Source organism: Lichenostomus cassidix, chromosome 1Aa (genome assembly GCF_008360975.1).
Source record: "Lichenostomus cassidix isolate B80296 chromosome 1Aa, HeHo_3.0, whole genome shotgun sequence".
NCBI classification, from domain to species: Eukaryota; Metazoa; Chordata; class Aves; order Passeriformes; family Meliphagidae; genus Lichenostomus; species Lichenostomus cassidix.
Genome location: NC_139480.1, coordinates 42,102,742 through 42,130,101, shown reverse-complemented (window position 1 = coordinate 42,130,101; position 27,360 = coordinate 42,102,742). Strand labels below are relative to the sequence as shown.

Sequence of the window (27,360 nt, the reverse complement as noted above, 5' to 3'; positions counted from 1 at the left end):
TATCACTGAAGCACAGCAAATGGAGCACCTGAGTACTGGTACAAAGGTCTATAATTGTTTGCTATAGCAAACATTTTTGCCTATGTTTTCTTCAATTTTTTTAACTAAAGGTGAAGAGGTAAAGTCAAAGTGAAATTCTGGGATCTTTGGTCCACAAACACTTTTACTTTTCTCTCATTCTTTGCTTGTAGTATGGCCAGGAGCTGAAAGGACTAATACAAAGTCTAGTTTTACCTATTTGCTGCATTTTTGAGGGGGAGAGCTAAGGGCAATCTCAAAATGTACATCTACGCTACAAAAACATGAGGAATAGGCAAGGAAAGGCTTCCCCCTCAAGGGTGGAAATTAAGTCCAGAACATATGAAATCACAGTGAGCTGTAAGGCTACATTGATATATGGTTAACCCCGGCAGCTGCTAGATGAACCTGGACAAAATTATTTGATTCAGGCAAGAATAGAAGAGCCAGCGGAAATGAAAGACAGTGTTGAGTACAGGAACAGCTAGGCCTTTCCAAAGAAAAGAGACCAAAGGGAAGGATATGACCACATGTCAGATACTTGAGCTGAGGAAAATTTGAATTTGTTTCCTAGAGTGACCTGTAGATGCCACAGACTCCTTTCAGAAGAGAGGAGAGAGATGACCCTGAGAGGTACACTGTACATGGTCTTGCAGATTGGAAAGGGAGAGATGGGAAGAAGAGGAGACTATTCCTCCAAAGAGAGAGCTCCCCCTTTTGAAGTCTGACTGCATATTGTTCAAACAGTTGTACAAGAATTGCTTTTCACAGAAGCATAAATAAAATGTTACTGGTAGCACACATGCAAAATCTGGTACATTAGCCCTTTTCATCTGTAGAAATGTGAAGGAGTTCAGGCTGACAGTTTCTGAGGTCACAGAGCACTGAAGGAAACTTTCATACTCAGAATATCCAGAAATTACATTTCTGTCTCTTTAACTACCTTGTTAGGCTGTGCCTGGGTCAATATTTACCTGGATCAAGTTTACTAAGCTAGGGTGAATATTTACTCACATTTTTAGTAAAGGAACTCTGCTGCTAACTGTGAAGAACAGTTTACTACACTTAATTGGAAGAAATTATTATGCCTAGTGTAGAAAGAAGAGACAGGCTGTACTACCTAGAGAATGTGGAAGATGAAGTGCTGGGGTGTTAGTAAAGCCCAAGTGGGAGATACCAAGGAGGTGGAGAGGGTTCCCATGAGGCAGCCAAGCAGGAGACCTGTTTTTATCCCTTCCTAATGGGGATTGGCACTTCCCTGGTGGGGATTGGCACTTACCTAGCTGGTTTACAAGGGCTTTGAGGCAGCCTTGCCTGCTCTGCCTTACTACAACAACCACAACAATGCTAACCAGGCTTTGATCATCAAAGATGGGATCTGTTAGAAGGCAGCCCAAAACAATGTCTTCTTCTCCAGTGAAAACTTAGAATGAGGTAGACTCTGAATCTCTGGGATGCCATGTTCCTGCAGAAGAGATCCTGTCCTCCTGCTTTGATTGCATTCCAGTAGCTTTCTGGTTTGCAATAAACGCTGCCCATTTTTTCCCAGACTCCCTAAAAAAACCCTTTCTTTCCACCCACAGGGATGGATTATGTCAGTTCCTCTGGAGAGTCTGCAAGCTGCTCTGGCAGCACTGGGTGCCTGCTGAACATGCCTCTCTCCCAGCTCAGCCCCATGCTCCAGGAGCAATTTCCCCAGGATATTCTTGCTCCTTACAGGGCAGTGTTCATCTCTTTCCTGCAGAGACTTCCACTGGACCTAGGTAGAGCATTTCCCAGCAGGCAGGCTTCCTGCCTTTTTTCCCACCCCTGCACTTTGAAAGCTCCATGAAAAACCCTAAGAGCAAATGAAGCAGATGCTATCCATCAAAATTTAATAAAAATATTGTTATATAAATAACATTAACATGCAGTTGCCTGTAACTTTCTGGGAATCAGTATTTGGAGCAGCATGTAGCCCTAAAAGCTTGTTAAATTGGAGTAATAAAATCACATAGAAACCAAGACTGTTCTAATAATGATTTTTTTATACTGACTAAGCAGTAGTCAAAGTAGGTCAGACTACGAAGGATAGCTGATTGATGCATGGTCAAGCGCCATAAAATTACATAATGACTTAATATTGTTCTTTGGTTGTTGTTTTTTTTAAAGTTGTTTATCTTCTAAGTGACACAGCAGGGGGCAAAGAGTGGGATTAAAGGAATACTTGTATCAAAAAGGATCTGCATTCCCACGAGAGCACGCAAATGTTATGTGACCAGAGAAGGGCAATGAAGCTGGTTAGGGGTCTAGAGAGTAAGTCCTAAAAGGAGCAGCTGAGGGAGCTGGGGGTGCTTAGCCTGGAGAAAGGGATGCTCAGGGGTGACCTCATCACTCTCTACAACTGCCTGAAAAGAGGCTTTACCAGGTGGGGGTTTGCCTGTATTCCCAGGCAACCAGTGACAGACAAAAGGAAATGGCCTCAAGCTGCACCAGGGGAGGTTCAGGTTGGACACCATAATTTTTTCACAGAAAGGGTGGTTAAGGTTTGGAACACGCTGCCAAGGAGGTGGTGGAGTCACCATACCTGGAGGTGTTTGAGAAAAGCCTGGATGTGGAACTTAGAGCCACAGTCTAACTGACAAGTTGATGATCAAAGGTTAGTCTCAGTGATCATGGAGGTCTTCTCCAAGCTAAATGATTCTGTGATTTCTTGATTCAAAACTATTAATAGTGTACTGCATCAATATTCAATGTCCAGGTCCTCTCCCATTCAGTCGCCCTACCTTCCACCTAACTGCATTCCATTTCAGGAGGGGCTGGACCCCTGACACATGCCTCTTCTCCTCGTGGGTATCAACAGGTAGCACAACTGTTTTCATCATTCCTAAAGCTCTTTTCCTCTCTGAGCTTCTTGGAATGGACCTCATGAAAGAAAATGGAGCCCCCAGTCCACCCAGCAGGCACCCTGTGCTCCACCTGTTCCCACCTTTATTTTCATACTTTGGTTTTTGAATCCCCCTAATACCTGAGACAAAAAGAAGGAGAGATGGCTGTTCATCCCCCTCTGCCTACAAAGAAATTACTGAGGCTTTAAATTACAGCACCTTTTAACCCCATAACAGGTATCAGAACAAATGTATTAAGGCTTTGCTGGGAAAGGATATGAATGGGTTTTGTGAAGCAAACTGACAACAAGTTTACCCCGACCTGTTCCTCATCAAAATCTTGCTTTGAAATGTTTTTAAACACCAGATGCAGCTGGTGACCAAGGTTCAAATAACTGACATTACTAAGATGCAGCCAAGATTTCAGCAAGCCTCATGGCGACACTTCTGGACAAAGATAAGGCTTTGTTGTAAGCATGAAAGCTTGGAACACCACTAATCATATGTAGAAAAATGTCACAACAAAAACCATTAGCAGTCTTGAATCTAGTGGAGAGGACTAGGGCTGAATAACTGATCCTTAACATTTAGGGAGAGCTATATAAAGAAGCTGTAATGAAAGATGTCTGATTACACCTTTGTTCTACACAGACCAAAACTAACAGATAATTATTCTACCATGCTTTCTTCCACCAAAGGAGAGCAATTATCAGGTCTCTTATAAGGGCTTTTCTTGAATTTAAATGAGGAAGACAGCTAAAATTTCAAGAATCTATTGTGTTTCTGAAATTCTGACTTCTTTTAAACATCATTTTACAGGCTTTAATTTCAGATTTGCACCTGGTCTTAGCCTGGGGGCAGAAATAAAAAGGATACAAGTCAAAACACAGAGACACAAGCCTTCAGTATTTAGATAGGATAGCTAACTGCACAGGGAAGCTACACATGTTCACAATGTGTTTGGATTACTAAATAAATAGTAATTTTTGTATTTGCTCTCATTTCAGTTTACTAGACTTTTAAAATTGTGCAGGAATAAAGAAACTTCATCTAAACAATAAGTCGGAGGCATTTTTCTTTCCATGTTTTAAAAAAACTTTCCTCTGTCTCTTAAAGAACTCTAACTAACCAAAAAAAAAAAAAGCCACCAAAAAAAATTTAAAAAACAGAAAAAAACCCCACCAACCCAAAACCCAAACAGTTAAAGCTAATTTCCCCTCTGTTTTGCTGTCCTGGTGAGAAGGCAGTGAAGAAAAAAAAAAAAAAAAAAAAGCAAAGTTTATATAAAGCAGCTCTAACCACAAATGTTAGAATCATTTTACTAATGAAAACATGATTTTCATATATATCAAAACCATGCTGTAGTTTGAAAAAATACATACAAACTCTATTATTAGACAAGATAATAATATATTAAACTATATACTGTTTAGTTTGACAATGATTATAGCATAAGCAAAGGCAGGTTGATATCTGTTTAAATAGTTTTACTTAAAGCTAACCCTTTTTTTCTGATATTAATCTCCACTTTGCCTAACTCAAAGATTAATTTTATATAATTTCCTTGATTTCCAAATACTTTAAACAAGAGGAACCAAACATTTTTTTCATTAATGAGTCATAAAACCCCCCATAGTTAAAACCAAGAAAACTTTCCTAAATTTGTCCTGTAGGGACATAAATAAAAAAAGTAGGATGAATTACAGCTAAGAATCTGTCTTATAATGTACAAGTAGTTTGGGATTATAAACAGATGAAAGAGAAAGAAAGCAAATGAAAAAGAAAAGGGAGGAAAAGAAAGCAAAAGAGCTGATAAAGTTTCTGGCTACAATACAGGAGACATATCATTACCATATGATCTAATGTGGGTGTCAGCCTGGATTGTGTTCATTGAGAGAAACCTTATTTTTTAACTGTGCTATGGAATAGAAGCAGGAGGGTTTTCCACCAAGTGACAGTCACTGAGCTGAATTTACCCCCTCCTCCTTTCCACACCTGCAAAGCCTTTTGCCTGGGTTGAATATTTAGTTTAATTACATCTCAGCTTTGAGACCTCCTGTTGCAAATCCCTGGATTAAAAGGTACGTTTTTTAGTAATTCTCCTGAACTATGCTGCACTAATAAAACTTCGGGCAAGTCTATTGCAAGAGCTATTTGAAGTTTTAAGGGAAGAAACTTAAAAATCCTACTCAATGTTTAGTAATGTTAAGTTTTCTATCTAGTACTTTAGATTCTTGGAAACATGAGAATGCATTCTCAAAGACTCTGCAGATTTCCTACTGTTTATTTGACTATTCTGTCTCTTGTTTTGATTTGTATAAGCACTGCTATAGTCCTTTCTTTTTCTTTGCTGTAAACTTTTGCAGCAGTATATTCTCTGTCTGCAATCCAGTGTTTAGAATCGGTGATGTAGAGAGTGTAAAAAATGCGTGTATGCTTACATTTCTGTTTTAAACTGCACTCTGTGATTTCTTTTTCATGTGTTTCTTCACATATATTTCAGACACTGGTGAATATAATTTCAATTTCAGAGAAAGAAATGTGTAGTAGTTAGTTAAAAGGGCTCTGTGTATGCTTTTGTAACGTTAGAAAGTGTTGTTACAGGGTACAAACAAGGGAATCACATTTAAAGAAGGTTCTTATGAATGAAATAGTAGAAAAGAAAATTCCTGCAGTTGAAACCCCTGTTAACAAAGTTTTATTCTCTTTAAAACTTACAACCCTTAGGTCTGCACATCTAGACTTTATTGCACAAAATGGGCAAAACATAAAATGGAGGGGATTTTTTTGAAACTGCAAATTATTGTTTCACTTTTCTTTGTGGAATTTTAAGAGATTTCTGACAGTAGGTGAACTAATAATTTAACCTTAATATTAAGGTAAACTGACAAGAAGACCGCCAATGCAGTGGTGACGTGAACTGATGAAGCAGATTTTCAGTGGTATTTTAAAACGAAATGTGGCCAAGCCTATGGTATAGTTTCCTCTGTTTGTGGAAAAGTCTTCTTCATTGTAAACACATAATTAAAGGAATTTTAAACAGTTATGTCCTGCAGACATAAATATTGTGTCACAGAATTCAGATTTTTTTGCCCTCTCTGCTTTTTTTTTTGTAAGTGAAGTGTAAACATTTCTTGGTTAGGACAGTTTTGTGTATATCTTTTCCTTTGTTTATGTTCAGTTACACAAGCAAACAATAGGAACAGATACATGTGTCTGCAGAATGAATGTGTATATGACTGAAGATATCTATTCCTATATCATGATTAATATGTAGTTGGTGTTTGCTATTTTCTCTGTTGTATCCTCAGGTTATATACTTGGTATCCTTTGTTGTCCTACAGCTTTCCTTTATAGCCAGCTCTTTCTGATTTTATTACAGTTTTTACAAAATAGGGACCAAAGGAAAGGCCTGCTACAAGGTTTAACTGAGATAAATGAAGTCATTAATATTAATATGAATAAGAAGCAAAGTGTGAAGACACTTCCAAAGTGCCTTTACTTTCTTTCTTTTTTTTTTGGTTTTTCTGAGTGGTAGTAATTAAACTCCAGGATAAGATCCTGATTGTGCATTCTTGGGATGGGTGGTACTTCAGCAGTGACCCTGAGAGGGAATAAAGGAGTTTTAAAGATTTAAAAATGTTTAAAAATCATATTAACACATAAAAAAGGCTGAGGAAGGTTTTTAAAAAGTCCTGACTGTCACTGCCATTGAAGAATTAGCATGCAGCACTCCCAATGTTTTTTGTTGTTAATGTACATTCTGAAAAACAGTTTGTAGGGGTAATGTTTTATTGATCATTTTCCCAAGGCAGTTTATTGTGATGAATGGTGATGATTTAGCAAATTTTTCTTCTCATTTCAGATTATTAATAAATTGCATTGTTATTTTACAATAATTTGCACATGATAACTACTATTTCAAAAATCTTGTTTTAGATTAAACCCAAGTAAGAGCTCACTACCTTGCATTTAACAGCACTTTGCTGTGACATCCTGATGTATATCCTGCCCACACTGGTGGGGATGTTGCTGGGAAAGGGACACAGCCCCAGTGTTGGTCGGGAGCCAGGGCAGGAGGAAGCACAGGAGGATGATCTTATATATATATATATATATATATTTTAATTTTTAATTTTTTTTTCTTTTTTTTTCACACTATCCATTCATGTTAGAGTACCTGGTTGGAGCACTTTAGTAAGACAAGCATCAGTAAACCACTCTCACCCAATATCATCTATTCATGTTTGTTATCTACCTGGTAGGTTCCATATGTCAATGTAGAGAGGGAGGCTGTCCTCCTCTTCTGCCTCTCCCAGTTTTTTTTATCCAACAGTGAATATGGAGCTGAAAAATGTTCTACCACACCCCTAACTGTCAGATAACTTCTGCTAGAAAAAGAAATAATCCCAGCTAGCGCCCAGACAAGGCATTTCTAAGATACTGACCTGAAGTAGCAAGTGGACATTTTTACTTTCATTACATCTATATTCAGGACTATGCCATCCATTTTAAGAAAAAGCTCCTATATAAATGACAAGTCTGCCACTCTGTCACTTGGCAATTTGAAGGAAGATTTCTTAATTTTTTCTTGCGGTTTTTTTAAGACCAATTAAAGTTTTTAAGGTGCGAACTTCATTGTATAAAATACACAGTAAAAGAAAATAATTTTCAGAAAATGAGCTGATCTGTACAACCTTGACACAAAACCTGCAAGCAGTTTTGTAACTTCTCCTTAGAGCACAACAACACAGGTAGCACTACCTACAGTGTGTTGAAATACATTTAGGCCTAAGTCCTGAGAACATGTATTTAAGCAGCTTTTCTTGTTAATATCTATGGCAATACATACTTGTGTAAAGTTGCTCCTGAGCATGAAGGTCTGCAGAATGAAGCCCTGAAGTCCTGTTAGAAAATGCGCACACATCACTACAAGCATCAATCCAAATGCTTATGCTGTGCAAAGCAGAGGATTCTCAGGGTGAATGTCAAAATTTGGAAAGAAAGCCAAGAATATTCCATGTAACACACCATTGTATTCCATTTTATTTGCTGTTTAAACTAGGAAAGAAGTATAGTGCATTTAAACAACCAAAGATCTGCCCCTCACTCTCCACCCTGTCACTAAGTCCTACTCTTTCTCAATCAGTTTTACTAGGCTATAATTTAAAACACACTGCAAACTGACACTTAAAAATATTTCTCAAGACATGAAATACTGAATTACAGTGAATTTGGGAACCTCAGGTTTGTCCCCAGGGGTCAAACCCATTGCCATGAAATAAATGCTAATGAAATCAAATAGACTGTTATGTTGGCAGAAAACAGGCACATGGAAAATGTGGCTTATGGCTTTGACTCTTTTGCATAACAAAGTTGACAGCACTGCCTGTTCCTAATAAATATTACCCTAAATATGCAAACAGATGTGTTTACAGTTGCCTCTGTAACAAAAAAAAAAAGGCCTATTGACAAGGAGTTACCAGACTCGTATCACATAACTGTCCCATTTTCACAATGGAGTTTTCTTTTATTGAAAGGAACAGTTATGCAATTGGTAGATATGTTGGACCTCCTTCAGCAGGAGCTGTGCAACTATGGGAAACTGCTACTTTTGCTGTTAATGCGCTGCTTTGAACCCTAGGTTGTGCTGGGAGTCAATGAACTAAGCCATGAAGAGGCTGGCTCTCCTCTTTGTCCTCCTGCTGCCAGCATGCTTGGCCAAGCCCTTCCACCAGCAGGGCCTCTTTGACTTCATGCTGGAGGATGAAGGCTCGGCTGACATGGCTCCCACGGATGATCCCGTCATCTCTGGCTTTGGGCCGGTGTGTCCCTTCCGCTGCCAGTGCCACCTGCGCGTGGTGCAGTGCTCTGACCTAGGTAAGCCCAGCAGGAGCTCCACTCTCACATTCTACTCACAGGTTGGCAGCTGACATGGCAGGGCTGCTGTGCACTGCCATCCCACAACTTTCTTTTTCCAAAGAAATTTGCTATAGCTATGGTTAGCTAGAATTCACTCTACAAACTAGGCCAGAAAGCCCTGGCGAGATGGGCATTTGCTGTGATCATGAAGAGTGTTTGATTTTTTTAATGTGTATTTTGAGTCTGTACATTTCATTTGTTCTTTGAAAGGCCACAGGTCTCTCTTGCAGAGAAAATAACTTTTCAAAGCTATTACTTCAGATGTATATTAAGTACATTCAGTGAGGTCATATGTGGGGTTGGAAACATTTTAAAAGGTTCTAAATTGCATGGTCCAAGGTCCAACATCCTTAATCATTCTGTCTAGTTCCTCAACATAGAAGTCATACGATTTCCATTGGAATACATGAGCATGAAATAACCGACTGAATCATATATCCTGGAACCAGGTCTTTGGAGAAAAGAGCTTGGAAACACTCCAAAATAATGAACACATTCTGGAGTTCCTTATTAAATATCTTTCTTAGGCTCTATATAAGCTGAAACCATGAGAACCTTTCTCACAAATTTCCCTTACTCCCCCATGTACAAGCGTTTGTGTGCACAGTCAGAGCAGCAGGATATGAAGCCATGTCTGCCATCAGTGTATTTGACTTTTCCATGCAGAAATCTCAAGTAATGAAGTTGACTTCAGTGAGACTGCTCTTGGTTTAAACCAGTATTATTCAGTCTTAGTCAGTGTACAGTGCAGAAAATCAATTAAAGTTGGTGTTTCTCATGAGGAAATAGCCAAATAACTTCTCTTGGTTTTATAGAGCTTTTTTTCTTTAAGTGTTCTCTCAGCTCTTTAAATGTATAATTGGGTGTTTCTATTTTCCTATGTTAAAGAATTTGCTTTGATAATTACTGTAAATCATGGCACAAATCCACCAATTAGGACCTGTGTCTCACTGTGGTGGGTGTTGTGTAGTTACAGAAAGGAGGGGGAAACTTTAGTTACACACCTAGAAACTTCTGTGAATTTATTAAAATGAGCCACATAATTAAACAACAGATACATTTGGCAAAGACCCAGTGAACACTGCAAACCAAGTTGCACAAATGAGTGTGGGCTAACCTAGCCATGCATTCATAAAGATTCCACAGTACTGTCTCTCTTGAAAGATATTTTCTTTTTTCACCATTTAGGTGCCAGAGACAGCAAACGTGGAGTGGGGAGTGGAGAGTGAGGAGGAGGTTGCACCACATGCCATGAAAGTCTTAGGTTTTATTGTTGTTACACTTAGTAATGCTGATGGAATTCAAGTTATTTTGGGAACTTGTTCTCAGTCTGCTTCAATTCTGCAGAATGTAATGAGCTTTTCCTTGGTGAAAAAGTAGAGACAGTCACACAGGGACCCCTTTTTCCTGCCCTTGCTCTCGTGGTCATGCAGTTCTCCTTCGCACACGTGGTTTGCAAAAGGTTGCGCTACAGTCCCATACTTCATAAGGTACTTCTGGGTTAATAGAGTCCCATACTGACAAGGAGACTCAGAAATGCAGCAATTAAGGCCCCAGGTCAGTGTTTCCCAGATAATTTCAAGTGGGGTGAAAAGAAAGAAATATATTTCGAGCTTGCTTTAAACCCAAATGCTGCATATGCATGAAAACATTGTGCTTTTTGGAGCAGCTGGGCTGATAACATCCAGCCTTTGGGTATGAGGGAAAAGAGATCTCCCTGGGCTCAAAAGATGCAGCCCTGAAAAGTAACTAAGGTTCAGGGATTGGGTTTCAGGGATCAGGAGGACAATTTGCACCCAGGAGCCATGAAACTAGCAGTGACAGTTTTGCCTCCCTATTAACCAGCGCTTCTGGCCTGCCTTTCCCTTCAGCTCTGAGCATTTCTGACCCAACCAAATTAGCTACATCTGTCCTCCAACATTATCAAATTTAGTCATCTAGTCCCATGGGTACTAATTGAAGAAAAAATTCAGGCCATAACAAGAGTCCTTATAACAACATATTAACACCTTAATAAATTCTCACAAAGAAAAGTTGAAACCTGAAACAGGATCCTTCCTCCCACTCACTGTCTGGCATGGAAGGGCTCTTTACAGCCCCGGGCCCATGGGTGCAGGGGACATGAGCGAGCAAGGCAGCTGGAGGACCCTAACATGGGTAACATATGGAGAGGTCTCCTCTTCCTCAGCCTGTTTCTTTTGTGCCTTAAGGGGCATTTGCTGTTTGTAGACTCGTACATCATAAGGAAAAAAACAACTCTCTGACACAGGGTTATGCGAATAAACCACAAGAGAACTATTGGATCAAGAGTCCAGAGATCAGGTTTGCCCCTTTTCTCATGAACACTGGATGGGAATAACAAAAAAAATAAAATCCAAGTTCAGTAAAAACAGTGAAAAAAAATGCCCAGTGGTCCAATTACACTCTTGTCAGCTGAATTTTTTCATTCCTATACTCTTAAACTTCAGTCACATCTTCCTAAGCACACACCTACAAATTACTTTGTTTTGCCTCCCAGCCAAGAGCTGAGTTGGCAGGAAGGAGAAAGCTGCCTTCTCACATCCTGAGAAAGGATTCTCTCTAAGTTGTGGTTACTGATGGATCAAAAGCAGAACCCCTTGAGCCTACCTTTCAAGAGATGTATTACCTTTGTCAACAGGTTCAAGGGTCTCATCAAGGAAGGCCACTGTGGTGTCCTTATAAAAGTGCTGCCTTTTATGAATATGCCTCCTGTTGCTAAAAAGGAGCCACAGGTTCACATTTTAGTCATAGTTCAGTATGAAGCATTGCTATGGTATGTCCAGACTTTCCATAGAAATCACAAACATCTTCCCTATTCGAGCAGAGTACAGGTGGGGAGTAGCTGATACAGCTGGTCAGGGGCTGCTTTTCCTGCTTTAAAATAATACATACAGGGAAGATGTGCAATCAGCTGGCCAGGCAAACACACTTCGTAAAAACCCTAGCAAGGATTAACAGTTCCATTTAAAGTCTCCTCCTCCCAAAGGGAGCCTCAAGGAAAGTTCATCCCAGAGTGCCCTGGTAGGCAGGAGGATGCATGTGCGATTACTCATCCCTGCAGCAGATGCAGAATGCTTCCTAAGTACATTCAGAGGTGGTGGTCAGAGCATTATTTCACCTTGAGATAAGTCTGGCAGCCCTTTCTAAATGAGCAGTGTCTCTATACAGGATGCAGTGAGATTGCCCTCCTTGGAGACCTTACAGGACATAGTGGGGGACTCTCCATCTCTCTTGCTGGGAGTATCCGTGGAATTTTTGTGGTTTCTGAAAGGTGTGTGAAAGAGAGATATCAGCAATCAAAGTTCAAGCAGTATTACAGCTAAAATTTGAATTTTGCTCTCAGCTTGGAAATGCCGGGTTTATCCAGCTATATATAAAGAAGAGTTTATTAGAGCTCAGCATGGGTGTTGGAGAGTGTGTTTGAAAAACACTTTGAGATCAGGAGATGAGCAGCTCACAGATATGGGAAGCATTATCCCTGGGATCTGATGAGGTAGTTTATCTGAACACACAGAGTATCTCAATATATTACCTGATGGCTCTTCAACACCTGAGCCATCGTTACATGGCAATTTATTTGTTCACAAAAGATAGTTTATCTCATTGTATGAAATCTTTCAGAAGTATCTGAACACCAATTTTCAGATCTTGATGCCAATGTGAGAATCTCATTTCTCATTGTGAAGGAAATTATCTCCTTTGTAATATACCTTGATTTGAAACATAATCTTTAAAGCTAAATGTTCAGCTCAAAATCTTGCACGTTGCTAAATATGCAATAAAAGAAAGCATGTGTCCTTAAATGGCCAGATATTAACAAATACAATTTTTAAATAAAAAGGTTTTTGTGAATTTACATTGTCACTGATGAGATTTTTAGGACAAGGTATTTCATGTTTTTTGCGGTTTTTTTTCTTCTAAGGATAAGTATTAAAGGCTTACTCCTTTCATGTTTAATAGAAGCTCATAATCTCATTAAATGCCCTGGCTTCATGGAACTGGGTCATCTAACAAAATTATTATCACCAAAAAAGGAGTCATGAAATCCATGAAAGTATACTGTCACTTATACTGAGAATAGCCTCTACATCCCAATACCTTGGCCGTAAAACTGAAGGCTAAGTGTCCATGTGGATAATATTCTTCAGTCAAATATAACTGAGGCTATCATCAAGCACAAGTCATTGGGCATTCCACATGCTGACTGGGTGGATTGGAATACCCTTATGTTGGAGGTCAGACTGGAGGACCTGTATGAAATATTTCAGGCATTATCTGTAATATAGGAGCGATCTCAGGTGATGTTAAGGATCTAAGAGTAGTCTGGTTTCCTTTCCCAGACATGGGGTGGGTTAGGCAGCTGCCCATGCAGAGGTTTATCCTGTCTAAGGTAGACAACAGTGATGGAAAGGATACATCACTCTTGAAGAATCAAACTGCCAAGATAAGGCAAGGAGCACTTGAGGCTATACAGTTTACTTTCAGATTAATGAAGTTATGTGTGCTAAAATTGAGGCAAGGAAATATAAATCCATGTTGCCAGCTTTGTTTTGTGATAAATGTGGCATGGATTATTATCTTTTTCGTATATATTCTGCTTCAGTACAATTTTGGGGATGTCCTGGAAGTTAAAACAAACATTAATTAAAGCCTTGTGCCCAGTATAGTCTAGAAAATTATTAAATCAAGAACCCAATAATTAGAAAAAGCTCTTGAAAAATTGTCAAGAAAAAAAGAGTATTGACCTGGATGTAGAATTACTTTATATTATCAAAAAGCCACTATCTATTGCCAGTGTAGCTGTAAAAGACAGGCCCTCTTGCATCACCATCTGAATTACTGATGTTCCAGTTTCAGCTGAGAAACATGATTCTAGATGAAAATTAATCCACTCTAAGTATATCCCTTCCTTATTTACTGCTTACTCCAAGGTAACACTGGCCAGCTTTATATGTTTTCCTTTTTTTCTTTTTTGTCTTAATTTTTTAGATTTGTTTGCTTGCTTCAGACTAGGAAATTCCATTTATGAAAGCCCAGTGGCAGGAATGGAAATCCAGGCTGCCAAGTCTAAATGATACAAGAAGTGACTGTTCTCTGGCTTGCTCTGTGACAAGGGTTCATTTCTAAAATCTCCCAATGTACAAATAAATAGCAAATAGATAGCTAGTAAAATGTGAGTCAATTATAAGTTATAGGAGGTGATTACAATGCTTGAAACAAGCTAAATAATCACTCCTCACATGACCTGATGTTTAGGACTAGTAGGTGTGACTGGTATGTGAATTATGTTCTTAACACCTTTGTAGGGTGTGTTACTTGGTAAGACACACAACTATTTTAAAATTATCTGTGTTTTCACAACAAATAACCTCAGCTATTTAACTGTGAAACATTTCCAGCCAAGGAAGAGCTAAAAACTCCAAAGGCTCCTTCCCAATGCTCACTGAAGACACATTGCCAACAGGGAGGAGATCTAGGAATTCTAGATCCTGTGTGAAGTGACCAATGATAACAGCAAGAAACTTCTGGTATTAGCATCCAGCTATTCAGGAGAACTCTGTTCACACAGTCTAGTCACCATGGTATTTTGAAAATATTCTTGTTTTAAGCAGATTTTCAAAACACCAGTCTCAAACACAGATTGCTGTGTCCCATCCTTATCAAATTTGGACTCAGTGTTCCATATTTTGCTTACACATGTCCTGAATCTTTGATTAAAAGGAAGTGGTCCAAAAGAAGATAATTAGGTTACAGGAAAATGAAGTATTTTTCTGAATTTTTTTTTGTCTTTTTCTAAAGTTCAAATCAAAGAATATATTCTTCAAAATATATTGCCATTTTTAAAAATTTATTAATCCTGCTTTAGATGCCTGACCTGACAAAAAAAATATTGGCTTCTCTGCAAGGATGGAGGTTGAAAAAATGAACACAGACACATGGGGACATCAAGACCAAGGGACATGCCTACATGGGTTAAAAAAAAAAAAAAGATGGGGTTTGAGTTAGAATTTTCCAGTTATGGAGCCAATTATGAAACTCAAACATCTCTGTGCAAATGACTCTGATTTTAGTATGGTTACATTTGCTATAGGGAACTCTACTGCAAACCTCGTATGCAGTCAGTACGAAATAAAAAAGGTGAAAAGCAGTATTTAAAGAATTTATGTGCTCTCTGCATGCATACTCATGTGAGAGGCCACCCAGGAGAGCATCCCATACTGTCTTTGTGTTTGTTTCCTGGGACCTACTTGAAGTGTTTGTAGTTGCTACAAAAATCTGTTAAGGAGAGGATGCACACAGGTTTAATTTCATTAAGAAAGGAATGTAATAATTATATTTAAAAATTGCAGTGGAAGCAAAAACTTTTTCTCCCCACCTGATAGTAACTTTGAGGATTTAATGGCAAAACCCCCAAATAGACAGATTATTTATAGAAATGTTACAGCTTTTAAAACATGTGCAAGTGTAAATGGGGCTAAGGTCTGGTCCTGCAATACAACATTAGCACAACAGAAATATGCAATAAGGCATCTGAGAACCAGTTTCTGCTTGCATGTCCTCTACCACCTTAAACGTTAAACCTAGGATGGTTTCAGTTTCTGTGCTGGACTATGTGTTTTCCCTTCTACTGTTCCAGAATGGGCCTCAGAAACTAAAGAGGTTCTCACCTAATTCATGTTTTAGGGTAACATGGAAGAAAAGTGTTTGTAGTGGTGCAATTTTCAAACTCATTGCTGAATATCTCTACCTAAGAGATATAGGAGCAAAGGCAAATAATTGAATTAAAATCTTAATGTTTTCAGGGTTAGGGGGGAAATTTACTTTCTCGTCTTTATTCTTTCACTCTGTGGCAGAGAGTTTACATCTTCTGGAGATGACTATTAACAATTTTAGAAGACCTGGGGAAGCTCTATCACTAAACGGCTGACAAAATAAAAGTAAAAAAGCAATCGTGTCTAAGAGTTACAGGGGTATATACAAAATCATGTAGTAGAAAGAGAGAACTATCAGGTTGGCAGCTTCCTGATTCATTCAGGAAATTCTCTCCCAAAATTTATTTTATTGTTATTCAGTGTGTCCAGACGTGATCAGAGCAGCTTCTTCCACTGCTTGCTTGCATGAGAGTAGGTTGACAACAATTCTACAACATTTATGAGAAATGGCTGTGTTATGTTTAGAAGGACCTGAAATAACCAGGAACATATCTCTGCCCTCAGGTTACAAGAAAACAAGGGCTGTGTAATGACCATGTGGTCAGAACAGGATGGGGTAAATTTACTTGAAACCAGAGAAGACCTCTCCCAAACGACTCTTTCTGACATTATGTTAGGGCTAATTCTGGTAAATCCCAAAGTAAAGACTGAGGGAACTGTCCTCAATTGTCAACTGTTGCCTTTTGCTAACTTAAACTGCAGCACAGGTAAACATCAAATTATAATACTCCAAGGGGTCATTCAAAATATAATTTGTTAGATAATGCTCACTTTTCTGAGTCACTGAAATGCTCTCTTATGGCTCCTGAAGAAATAAACGTTTCACCTTGCTGCATGAGTACTCAGAGATGGTATATCTGCATTGCATCCACTTTGAGTGAAGCCATTGCACACATGGCTCTGGCAGATTGCAGGAATCACACGAGTCAGCTGCTCTTCTCTGATGGGATGTTTTATGTCTGCAGCCATGGAAGTGGGAAATGTAAAGCTGATGGTTCTAGGAGTTAACTAGAAAATGCACAATACCTGATTTTTATTTCACTTAATGCCTTAATCCCTGAAGTCTGAAGATTATTTCAGAATATTTTTCTGCCTTTCTAAAATGCTGGTGTCTTGAGAAGGCATATACCTTTGGGATCATTGTAAGTAAAAGTCAGAAGTAGAAGTTCCTTGAATTTTAGCTTCAAGAATATATCATTACTCTTAGGAATTAACTTTTGGAGCCAGGAGACTAACTCTATCTGTACCAAAAATGTGACTAGCACTGAAAAATAATTCATAACATCTGTGGCTTTCAATATACGTTATACTTTGAAATATGTGTTCACTGCACAGAGTGGGTGGAAGTGGAAAAGAGCAGTTAAAGTAAGGCATTCAATTTTATACCTTTGTTAGGGCTTTTATAATATTAGCACTACCACAATGGAGAACTATGCGTTTGATCACAATGTGTGTGAACTCATTTCTATTTTCCTGTGTTCCTCACTTTGTTCTGGGAAGTGATGTTATAAATGTTTAGGGGAAAAAAACCCAGTGTAGTAACAGGTCACTAGGTCTACCCTTGATAGGGGCCACCTCAGCAGGGAATGGAGTTTGTTTTCTTGTTCTTTCCTATGGGAAGGGTCAGACAGACACAAAAACAATAATCTGTGATAAAAATAAATCTGAAATTGATCTTATGAGCCTTGTAAACTGCAGAACAGGAAAAAGGTCTAAAAAATGGTTGTGCAAGACATTTAAGAATATGTATTTTAAGATACTTATGCATTCCATAATGCTTTTTTATATCTGTTAGAAAAAAAATTAGTGCTGATTTCATAGCAAGAGAGGAGAAGGTTGAGAACAAATTTTTAATTTGAAACTGGGAGATAGAAGGAGGCTATGGATACTTCTCTAGAAAAAAACAATTGTTTCTTATTTTATGGATGCAAATAATAAAATTACTCCTATTTGCAAATCCCACACAATAGAGAACAAGTTTCCAGTAAATACTGCAGCACATAGCCTGGGAAAGTGTCAGCAAACTTTTCCAAGTCAAAACATTCAAAGCAGTTCCTTGCCATTCTTCCAGAACACAGTCCTTGGATCCAGTTCTCTTTCCGTGACTAAGTATCCTGACCCTGCAAACTCTCCTTTGGCCTCATCTGCCCCAGAGTCCACTCAGGGCATTGCTGAGGTCACTCACCCCGGGAGGATTGTTGCCCATCAGGGGATTCAGCAGAGCTGGGCTTGGAGCAAGGAGAGAGCACAGGCAGCTGCTGGAGAGGCTGCCTCCTCTGGGACTGCAGCCACTGATGATCTCGGCTGGGAATTACATGGAGCTCAGTCCAAATTCCTCAGCTGGCAGCAGCTGTTTGCGGAAACTGAGAGAGTCTTGAAGAGAGCCCCATTTTATGGCCCCTGTGATAATAATCCTAAGTGTTGCAATGTAGTAACACATGTATCCGAGCTGTAGTGCTCAGATGGCTCTGCCTTTTGGCCCCTGCTCTCCAGCTGGGAAAGCAAAGGTTTACTCAGAGGAATAAGCCACATCCCTGCTGCTTGTAAAATGGATAGGTGGAGGAAAAATCTCCCAAAATACCCCAAGCACACAAAAAAGTCCAAACCGCAAGCTCTGTTGTATTGTAAAAATTGTTTATAATTGTCACTGTTCACATATTTGTTATTTTGACTTTGTGGTCTCAGTGTGGCAGAGATGCAATTCTCAGGAAAGTGTCCTCATCTCTGGGCTACAGACTCAGACTTCCATTTGCTTAGTCTCCCTCGCTGGCCCCATAAATCTTGCATTCCTTTTCTGCATACTCGTATGGCTTCAGCAGAAATGTGGCTCCGAGCCAGCGTGCAGGCTGACTTGTGGCTCTCACTGCTGAGAAGCTCAAGCAGTGGACTGAAACCTCTGCAGAGCAGGGAGGGCTCAAAATCCACCCTTCCTTGTGGGTTAAATGATTTCACGGCCACTTGATCACAGCTCCTGTAGCTGAGCAAGTTATTCCCTCAGCTGCAGAAATAATAAAGCCTGCAGTGGATACCAAAACCCAGAACATCCTCACACCATTCCCAAATTCTTGCTACATCTCCTACACCTGTTTGGCTGGCTAAAGAGCAGCATGTGCTGGTTGGGCTGGTGCAGTGCTACACAGGAGATGGCTAGCCCTGATTGATTCTCTCTCAGGGACCTGATAAGGGATGAGTTATACCAGTCTTGGCTCTTTTCTGCCTCATTTCTGGTCTCATAAAATCTCCAGACGCATCAGCCTTCTGTCCTCTCCAGGAGGTGAGGCAATCACAGCTAAACAGCCAGACACTGCCATTTGCTTAAGAAATTATAATAAAAGGCTACATCCCACAAGGATGGGATCCCACAGAGACAAGCTTGGTTTCTGCAAAGTTACCTTCTCCAAGCTCCCACTAAGCAGGGATTCCTGGCCCATGTAACATCTCCCCACCAAAGCTGACTGTGGATGAGCCTTTCTTGTGTGAGAAAGAAATTGGTTAGTGATCCAATTTGGCTGGCTTTTACTGAGTACATTTTGATGGTGTTTGTTATTTCAAGAATCTGTGGTGTAGCAAGAAAATGTACGAAAAATTAGGAAAACTTCTGTCATGAATAATGAAAGCTCATCCTAAGAAAAGGAAATATTCGAGTTTGTTTGTACACTTTAACCCCATTTTATAGTCCTGTGGCTTGTTCTGTTTGTCATATGTTTTAATGTGCATACACTTTTACACGCATAAATGTATACTGGTGAGAATAGTTGTTGGCTCCAGATGATAACATAGAAGAGTAGGAAATTTCTGCTTATAAAAATTCATAAAGGATAATACAGATCTGAGCTCTGCTACTGGAACTGTTGGCTGTTCAGCTTCTATAAGGAACTCATGGTTTCTCCCAGAGAAATATTTTAGTGCAAATCAAAATGATATCGTGATTAAGATATGTGAAGTGATTAATTAAATCTCTTATATTTTCAGAATCTTTAAGCTCTTAATCTCTGTGTAAACAAGGATTTTGGAAGGGTGGAGCTATAACATTTCTTCTTATTTGTGAATAAATTGATTTTTTTTTAATTTACCAACTTAAATACCAACTGACTTAGTTTTATTCAACCAAAATAAATAAAGTTATATGTATTTCAATTTACCACACAGTGGGAAAGGCTGAAAAATCTAGATTTTTATTCAGTTATAAATTAATCTTAGGGACCAGAAACCTGAAATATTTCCTGGGAGTTGAATACCAAACACATAAAAACTCAGACTGCTAGGAGAGATTTCAGAGATTTCAGCTCATGCAAGCTGAATCACAAGCCAATGTAAGTGTGGATCTGGTCTACACCTCAGATGCAGGTTGGTCCTGAATTATTTGGATGCTGATTTTGCAAGTCAGCGTCCAGATTCACCCATTTATAAACCCTTCCTCCCCTGGAGAGCTCCAGATGATATAGTTTTCAGCTGGAGATGTACTGAACTGCTTTCACTGACAATTCAAGGTCTCCCCAGCAGTTGGTGTGCACCCTGTACTCATCTACACTTTGCTATTCAAAACCCACACAGGTCACAAAAATATAATGAAATATAATGTCTGTATCTGGTTTTGAAAACATTTTTTAAAACAGCTTCAGGAAATGCATAACAGAATATACATGGCAAACGTAATAAAATAAATTCAACACTTCAAGTGATGGCAATTATACTCTGCATGCAGAGCCAATTATTGTATTGTACATCCTTCTATTTTCTACTACAAGACACGAAAATAAGGTTATAAGTAATTTTCAAAAATGTATTTGTGATTATTAAATTTGTCTCATCTTTATAATATGAAACATTAAAAGTCTAACTTTATTGCTCCAAGAAATTATCGGTTCTACTATATTTATGGATAGCACTTAAGCTTTTAGAAACAGAAATGTGAAGCTTGAAAAGCACAGCTGGAAATTTAGTTTGAAGTTTAGTTTCTGGCAAATTATCCCTTCAGCAGCAATCCAAGTGTTCTCCAAGAGTTCTTACAAAGTATGTTCCAAGGGCATCACATGAAATACAGCTGTATAGCTCTTGCACCCTTTTGTCTGCCATAACACTTATTAGAGGTACCAGTCTAGCGATGCAGATGCACTGACAACCAGAACACACCAATGTTACTTTGAATATAGGTAATTAAACCCTTGGGGGTGTTTATTTATATGTGGAGAATGCTATGGAAGTTGCTAGACTGTAGGAAGTTATAACAAAATTGTGGTCTTGAAAAAGTAGTGTTTTTTGGGAAAGAATTTTTAGTTGCTGACATCAGTCCTGCTCACTGAAGGCAGAAGCTGTCCAAAGACAACCAACATACAAATTATACAGTATCACTTATATATTTGGAAGTCTAGTACTACACTTCTAAAAGTAATGAGGGTTTTGCAACTATTGAAGTAAAAACAAAGTTCATGCCTAAATGAGGAAAAGTTATTTTAGTAATATGAAGAATCTTAATCTGTATCAAATATTTGTGCACTGAATATCAGTAAGGTAAACAGGATGAGATGTGAGTTTTGGCTGTTGTCAGTTTATGAAGCTTTTACTAATTCATCCCAGGCTTCCTGATTCTGCTTTTAAAACTTTTGAATTCTGGCGTAATTAAAACTCAGAGAGGTGAATTTTTATTGCACCCAATTTTAATAAAAATCTGATCCAAATATTTAATTTTTTTATTTTACCATACTTTTATTTTACATATGCACATATATATTCTAAGAAAGGATTGAAAGAGAAGGAGTTTTACTACACTTAGGATTTTGACAGAGAAACCTACATTCTGTGTGTGAAAACATATTTTTTGATGAACATTAAGTATCACAGAATCTCAGAATTGTTGAATTTGGACATCAACCCTTGAGATCCTTTAGGCCACACCCCTGCTTAGAGAGGTTGCTTGGGACTGTATCCAGACAGCTCTGGAGTATCTCCAAGGATGGAGTCACCACAGCCACGGTGGGCAAAGGAGATCTTCTCTCTGGGAAGCAAATCTCACTGCCTTTGCAATGCCATGCTTGGAACTACAATATAGAGGTTTAAAAAGATAACATATATGGGTACGTGTCTTTCCTCTGAGAAGAATATCATGCAGTTCAGCATCATTCTGGGAAGACACTGGAAACACTTGCAGAGAGATCTTTCCCAGAAGAATTCAAATATAGCTTCAGGAATACTAGTTAAAACCTTTACTGGTAAAAAGACAGTTTTACCCAGAGAAGTCCACTTCTGTCACATGCCCATACAGAGACTTTATTAGTGTCTATAAATTTTTTCTTCCCAACTATTCATTTAGCATTTCACATTCTGTTTAAAAAAAAAAAAAAAAACACCAAAAAATTAGTTAGGAAAGAACATTTTAATTTTGTGGTAAATCAGAATGACTATAAAAGATTTGTTTTATTCCAAGTCACAGTATGAAAGGAAAGCTGGGTAAAGCAAGTGTTATTTAACACTAAATAATTTCATTTCCATGACTTCATCAGACTTACATATCAGCTATTCAGAAAATAGTCCCAAAGAGAGTCTTTAATTTAAACTGTCTGATGTTCTTTTGGCAGTTGTAGTGAAACCAAGAGATTTGTTCTCCAGAAAACTTGGACATCGTTTCAGTTCAAAGAAAAGGGGGGAGGTGGATTGGTGGGTTTTGGTAGTTTGTTTTTTGTTTTTTTTTTTTTTGGTTGGTTTGATTTTTTTTTTAAGGTGGGCTTTACTGCAATTTACTCAGTCTCTGTCAAACCAACTGTATTTTTTCTGGAAATTATTAAAATTAACTATTGTACTTCTTTCAAGAAACCTAGTACCTTTGAAACAGCAGGAAATGTTCTCTGTCCACAAAAGCTAACACCCAGTGAAAATAATAAATACCATATCTCTTTCCAAAAGCAATTTTTATTCACACAGTGTAGTGGAATTAAACATGTTAGAAATGATTTTCCCAAACGAAATCCTTTGCTTCAAGCTATAACTCAGATATATTCTCAGAAAAGGCATAATGGAAATGTGAATAAATAAATGTTGATTCAGCTTAGCAAAATAAAACTCTCTTTGACTGGCTGGAGAGAGAAACACTTTCAAATAAGTCTTTGTAAGCTGCTTCAGGAAATTAGTTCTGGAAATGGTGTTTACTGAAAGGAAAATGCTACTAAGAAAGGCACTGTCCCTTATTTAATGTTTCTGTCAAAATAAATTGTTCTTTTCACTTTCACTAGGTCTGGAAAAGGTGCCAAAAGACCTTCCCCCAGACACAACCCTGTTGGACTTACAGAACAATAAAATCACTGAAATCAAAGAAGGAGATTTCAAGAACCTGAAGAATCTTCATGTAAGTGTACAAATGAACTGGTGTTTGCCAACAAAAATGGGGAGAAAATGTGTTTTTAGCTTGGTACTGTGTTTTTTAAGGAAAACTGATTAAACTTTGTGATCTTCCTCTACCAGCCCAGCCTATTTATTTCTATTCCCACTCCTCTCCTGTGAAGTTTCTTGTCATGCTACAGAAGTTTCTCATCTCTTTTCAGCTCTTCATATCTGTCTCCTGTCATTCAGTCCCCTGATCTCCATCATGACTTCTCTCACATATTTATTTATATTTTCAGTCTCCTTGGCACAGTGACTTCGTTATTTCCATCTCAAACCTGCCACCTCACTCACTCATTACTATATTCCTTCCCCTCCCACCCCTGAGCTCACAGAGATTTGTATGTGCAATGCCTGCCAGCAGATATTCTGTACTAATTTTAATTCAAGAATCTTTCCGAATTGCTCTTCTGCACCCCTCAGTACAATGAAATTGTGTTTTTGCAATAACCTTCTCTCAGCAAAGCTCCATCCTCATCCCTCTTTACCTGCCAGTCTCTTCCAGCACTACTGTCTGGTTTCCTCTTTGCTAAAATATTTTCCTTCCTGGTTTCTGTGAGTACTTTGTTCTTTCTGGTTCACCTCTTCTTTTCCAAGTTTCCATCAGACAGCTACCTTCCTCCATTTCTAATTTTTTTTTTTTGCTCTGTCTGAGGTCCTTCTCCCTGTCTAAAGTTTTTATCAACATCTTAAAATTCATACCTCATACTTTTGCCTCAATTTTGTTGAAATATCTTTTTTTACAGAGCAGAAAAAAGCTATTCTCTGTCTTTGAAAGTAATACCCTAATTCAGGCATATGGCTGGAAATATTATTTTTCTAACATTTCAACAGCTCATTTTTTTCTTTGTATTTCTCCATTTGATCCTTTATTAATATAAACAATATATTATTTGCCTTTGCTTGCATGGATCTTTACAGCCTCTTTCTGTTTCTATTCTATTCTATTCTATTCTATTCTATTCTATTCTATTCTATTCTTTCACAAACAAGAAGCCAACTCCCAGTTTCTATCCATCACTGGTGCCAATATCATCACCCAAAGAAGCACTGTTTCAATCAAGAATCTGCATTCAGCCACTTATATTAGGAAAAAAAATCCTATAAAATTTCACCTCCTAAATTTCTTCCAAAGTCCCTCTAAATATTTGTTTTAATGCAAGATCAAGAAGATAATAAAAAAATCTAGTAATGGGCAGAATGCCAGTCTGTCCATAGTGAAGGGATCTGCATGAGTGAATCACGATGAGGTTCATGTCATCTAATTTTAGCACAGGTGTCTATACTTGATCTAGTTCCATTGATAACTTCTAAAGTCAACAAAACACATTCCTCCACATCACATTTCAGTAGACTAGGTTTAAAAATGAGATAATTTTTTCCCCAGGTTTCTTTTTTTTTCAAATCCTCTCCTTGGCTACAGAACAGATTTGACACTGCAATTCCTGCCCATTTGTTTTGGTTCCACCTTGGAAAGAAGTCCTGTGTTTTCAGTGAAGATTATCTACAAGGTGCTAAAAGAGACAAAATTCTTATCAGTGAAATAAATCTTTTGGCAATCCTTCTCCATGACGCTGCATTAAATGAGTCAGAGCATGGTATTGCAGATTTAAATCACTGCTCCCAGTGACTTCTACCCACTTGGCACTTGGCTCAGGTCTGAGTTACACATCCTGCTGGGAGTTAAGCTGTTGTGAACTATTTTATCTCACTGAAGTTAACTCTAAGGGGTTTTCTTCGGTTTGTTTTCTTTTTTTTTCCTTTTTTTTCACAACAGATATAATTTAATAGTGTATTAAACAAGTAACTCTTCAGGGAAGAAATTATTTGTTTGGCTTTGTCACAAAAATACCCAGAACATGCTTAGGGACCACTGGAAATCATACATTATCTTAAATTTTACCGAATAATCTTCAAAACTGCAATTTTCTTGGATTTACTCAAGAACAAATAATGATTTCCCCAACGTCCACTTCCAACCCAAACCATTCTGCAATTCTATGATCTCCTCCCCAAAATAATAATTTAGTCATGCAGTACATTTACGTAACTGGGCACCATCTTTGCTCTCAGCAGGAATATTCCTGTGTAATATCTGGGAATGATTCCCATTCCCCAGCTTTCAATTAAATATTTTTCCAAGGGAGTATTGTTTTTAGAAAGTAAAATGCAAAAGCATTGTTGTTGACAGAGCTCTATTATGACATTTATTTTATGTATATAATAGATATTATATATACATATATATACATAAAATGTATGTGCTTTTAAATCTTGTTTCCTGACAAACATGGCTTGGGTTAATGTCACACTTGACAGTGATATGTTCAAAAATTTCTTAGACATTACTAAACTTTCTTGTATTCTACTACAACAGGAAAATTTACAAAAATTAATAGTATTTTTGTTCCAAAATCTAAAATGAGAAGATGGAGTTAACCTTTTGCATGAAGTGATCACTTGGAGGAACAATTCTTTAAACTCCAACTTTCCGAGATCTTGAAAAAGAAAGAGCAGTTCATGCAGTTTGTTACTTTTGAAAAATCCATTAAAATACCCTCCTTATAGCTGTCACCAACCACAGGAGTTATAGTTTTAGAAGAGATTTTCATGAGCAAGTTGGGTTGAAACTGAGGTGCAACCGCTACTAAAACCCAGAATAAGTAGTGAGGAAAGAAAGGATTTACCACTAACTTGCCCATGGCATCTCTTTCAGTACAAATGTAACTGCTTATGCTACACTGCAGAGTACACAGCACTGGAGTTCACAGCACTATAGATAAAAGAGAAATAAGAACCTACAAAAATATTCTTTGTATTGAACATTTTCCTAAGTACATTTCCCAAGAGCAGCTAAAATTTGCAGCTGTGGAAATATGGCAAGCAATTAGAAGAGCATGCAACTAAAGGAATATTTACCTGCAAATAATAGATTTCTGCCATGAAACACCAGAGTCAACAGTTACAGTGCACTTGGTATTTTTATAGTTTTTAATTATCCAGGAAAAAGTCACTAAACTATTAATGCTGTGCTACAAAAAACCTGAGATTTCACTCTATTTGAAAATGAAAAAATAAAGTTTATTTTTTCTTTTTTTAATTTTTTTTTTTTACCAGGGGACTTGAGAGAATAGGGGAAAAATTAAGGACAGTCTTTTCTAAGGGCTGAGGACTGAGTTTTACTGTTTCAGAAAACTGCCTGATATTTTGTAAAAAATTTGCTTATGACTTACTTAGACCTGTGGCAAAAAAGTCAGACAGGAAATCTCTTGGAAAAGCCAGGAAAAAAGTCTTCTATTTCTATGAAACTCTCCGAATTTTCCAGGCAGACTGACATTTCTGGATGCAGTCCAGTACTTTGACCCCATGGACACAATAAAGAATCCAAAATACTCCATGAGTAAGCCCTCATGCAGAGTAAAGGAGGAGTTTTCACAAACAGCACATGGAGCTGCAGGCTGGGTGGCAAAGCCAAAGCAAACCAGCAGAATGCCTGGCACCTGGAAAAAGAGGTGAAGGAAACTGTGTTAGATCCCTGTAAGAGCAGCACAAACAACAGAACTGTGACTGCATGCTTTTCCAACAAGGGTTTTTCAGTTGGCACAGTGCTAGTATAGTGAAAGAAGATGAATGCACTATTGGCCTGAAATCAAATGGAACGTTGCTTAATTGAAGCTAGCAGAACTATGCAAAGCCATGGCTCTGCACACTACAGTGCTAAAACCAGCTTTGTTTAAACTGAAGGAAAAGACCAAAGAGATAACAGTTTAAACTTGGAACTTAAAGTTATGACCATATCTGTACTAAATGATTATCTGCACTAAATGATTATCAACACTAAATGCGCACTGAGAGAAACTGAAACATTCTCTGTAGTAATAGCAAGTGGAAAAAAGAATGTATTGCATTACAAAGCTTCATGCCATCCTTTTTTTAAAAACAAAACAAAACAAAAAACCAAAAAACCCAAACCAAACAAAACAAACCTGAAGAAAGGTTTGCTTTTCAGGGATACAGAAAAGCTCCTAAAATACCAAAAAATATTAATGGAATAATCCAGTCTTCTGGTAACTCGTTGCAGCTTCAGATTCCTTTTCCCAGGCATAAAAGGAAGTTTAGCAAACACTTATTCTCTGTAAATCACAGAATGAAGAATCAGTAATTGCCATCATGCTGTAAAAACAAAGACAGATATCTCAGTCCAGGTTCTACCTCTTAAACCAATTCCTAGTATCATCAATGGCAGGACTGAGAAATACCTATTTAAAATTTACTTCTTTTTCCCTGGTGGTGGAGTTTTAGTTTTCTAACAAATATTCAGAGGGTAAAAAAAAGTTAATCTTTCTGAAATACAGCCCTCCCTTGGAGAGTTTTCATTTCCTCAGACTTCCCTTTGCATTGTGCTTAACACACAATGAGATTTTCCACTGAAACAAGCATACAAC

The 27,360-nt window shown here is 38.1% G+C and overlaps 1 protein-coding gene across 1 annotated transcript in view; it reads left to right on the top strand.

Annotated features, from left to right (window-relative positions):
- The first annotated feature begins 4,760 nt into the window (after positions 1-4,760).
- The window catches only part of DCN (decorin), a 36,004-nt gene continuing 13,404 nt past the window's right edge, over positions 4,761-27,360 (top strand). The window contains exons 1-3 of the mRNA XM_085046424.1: positions 4,761-4,966; positions 8,530-8,765; positions 22,768-22,880. Of these exons, the coding sequence (XP_084902550.1) occupies positions 8,558-8,765; positions 22,768-22,880 (321 nt within the window). The 5' untranslated portion in view covers positions 4,761-4,966; positions 8,530-8,557. The remainder of the gene's footprint in view (positions 4,967-8,529; positions 8,766-22,767; positions 22,881-27,360) is intronic.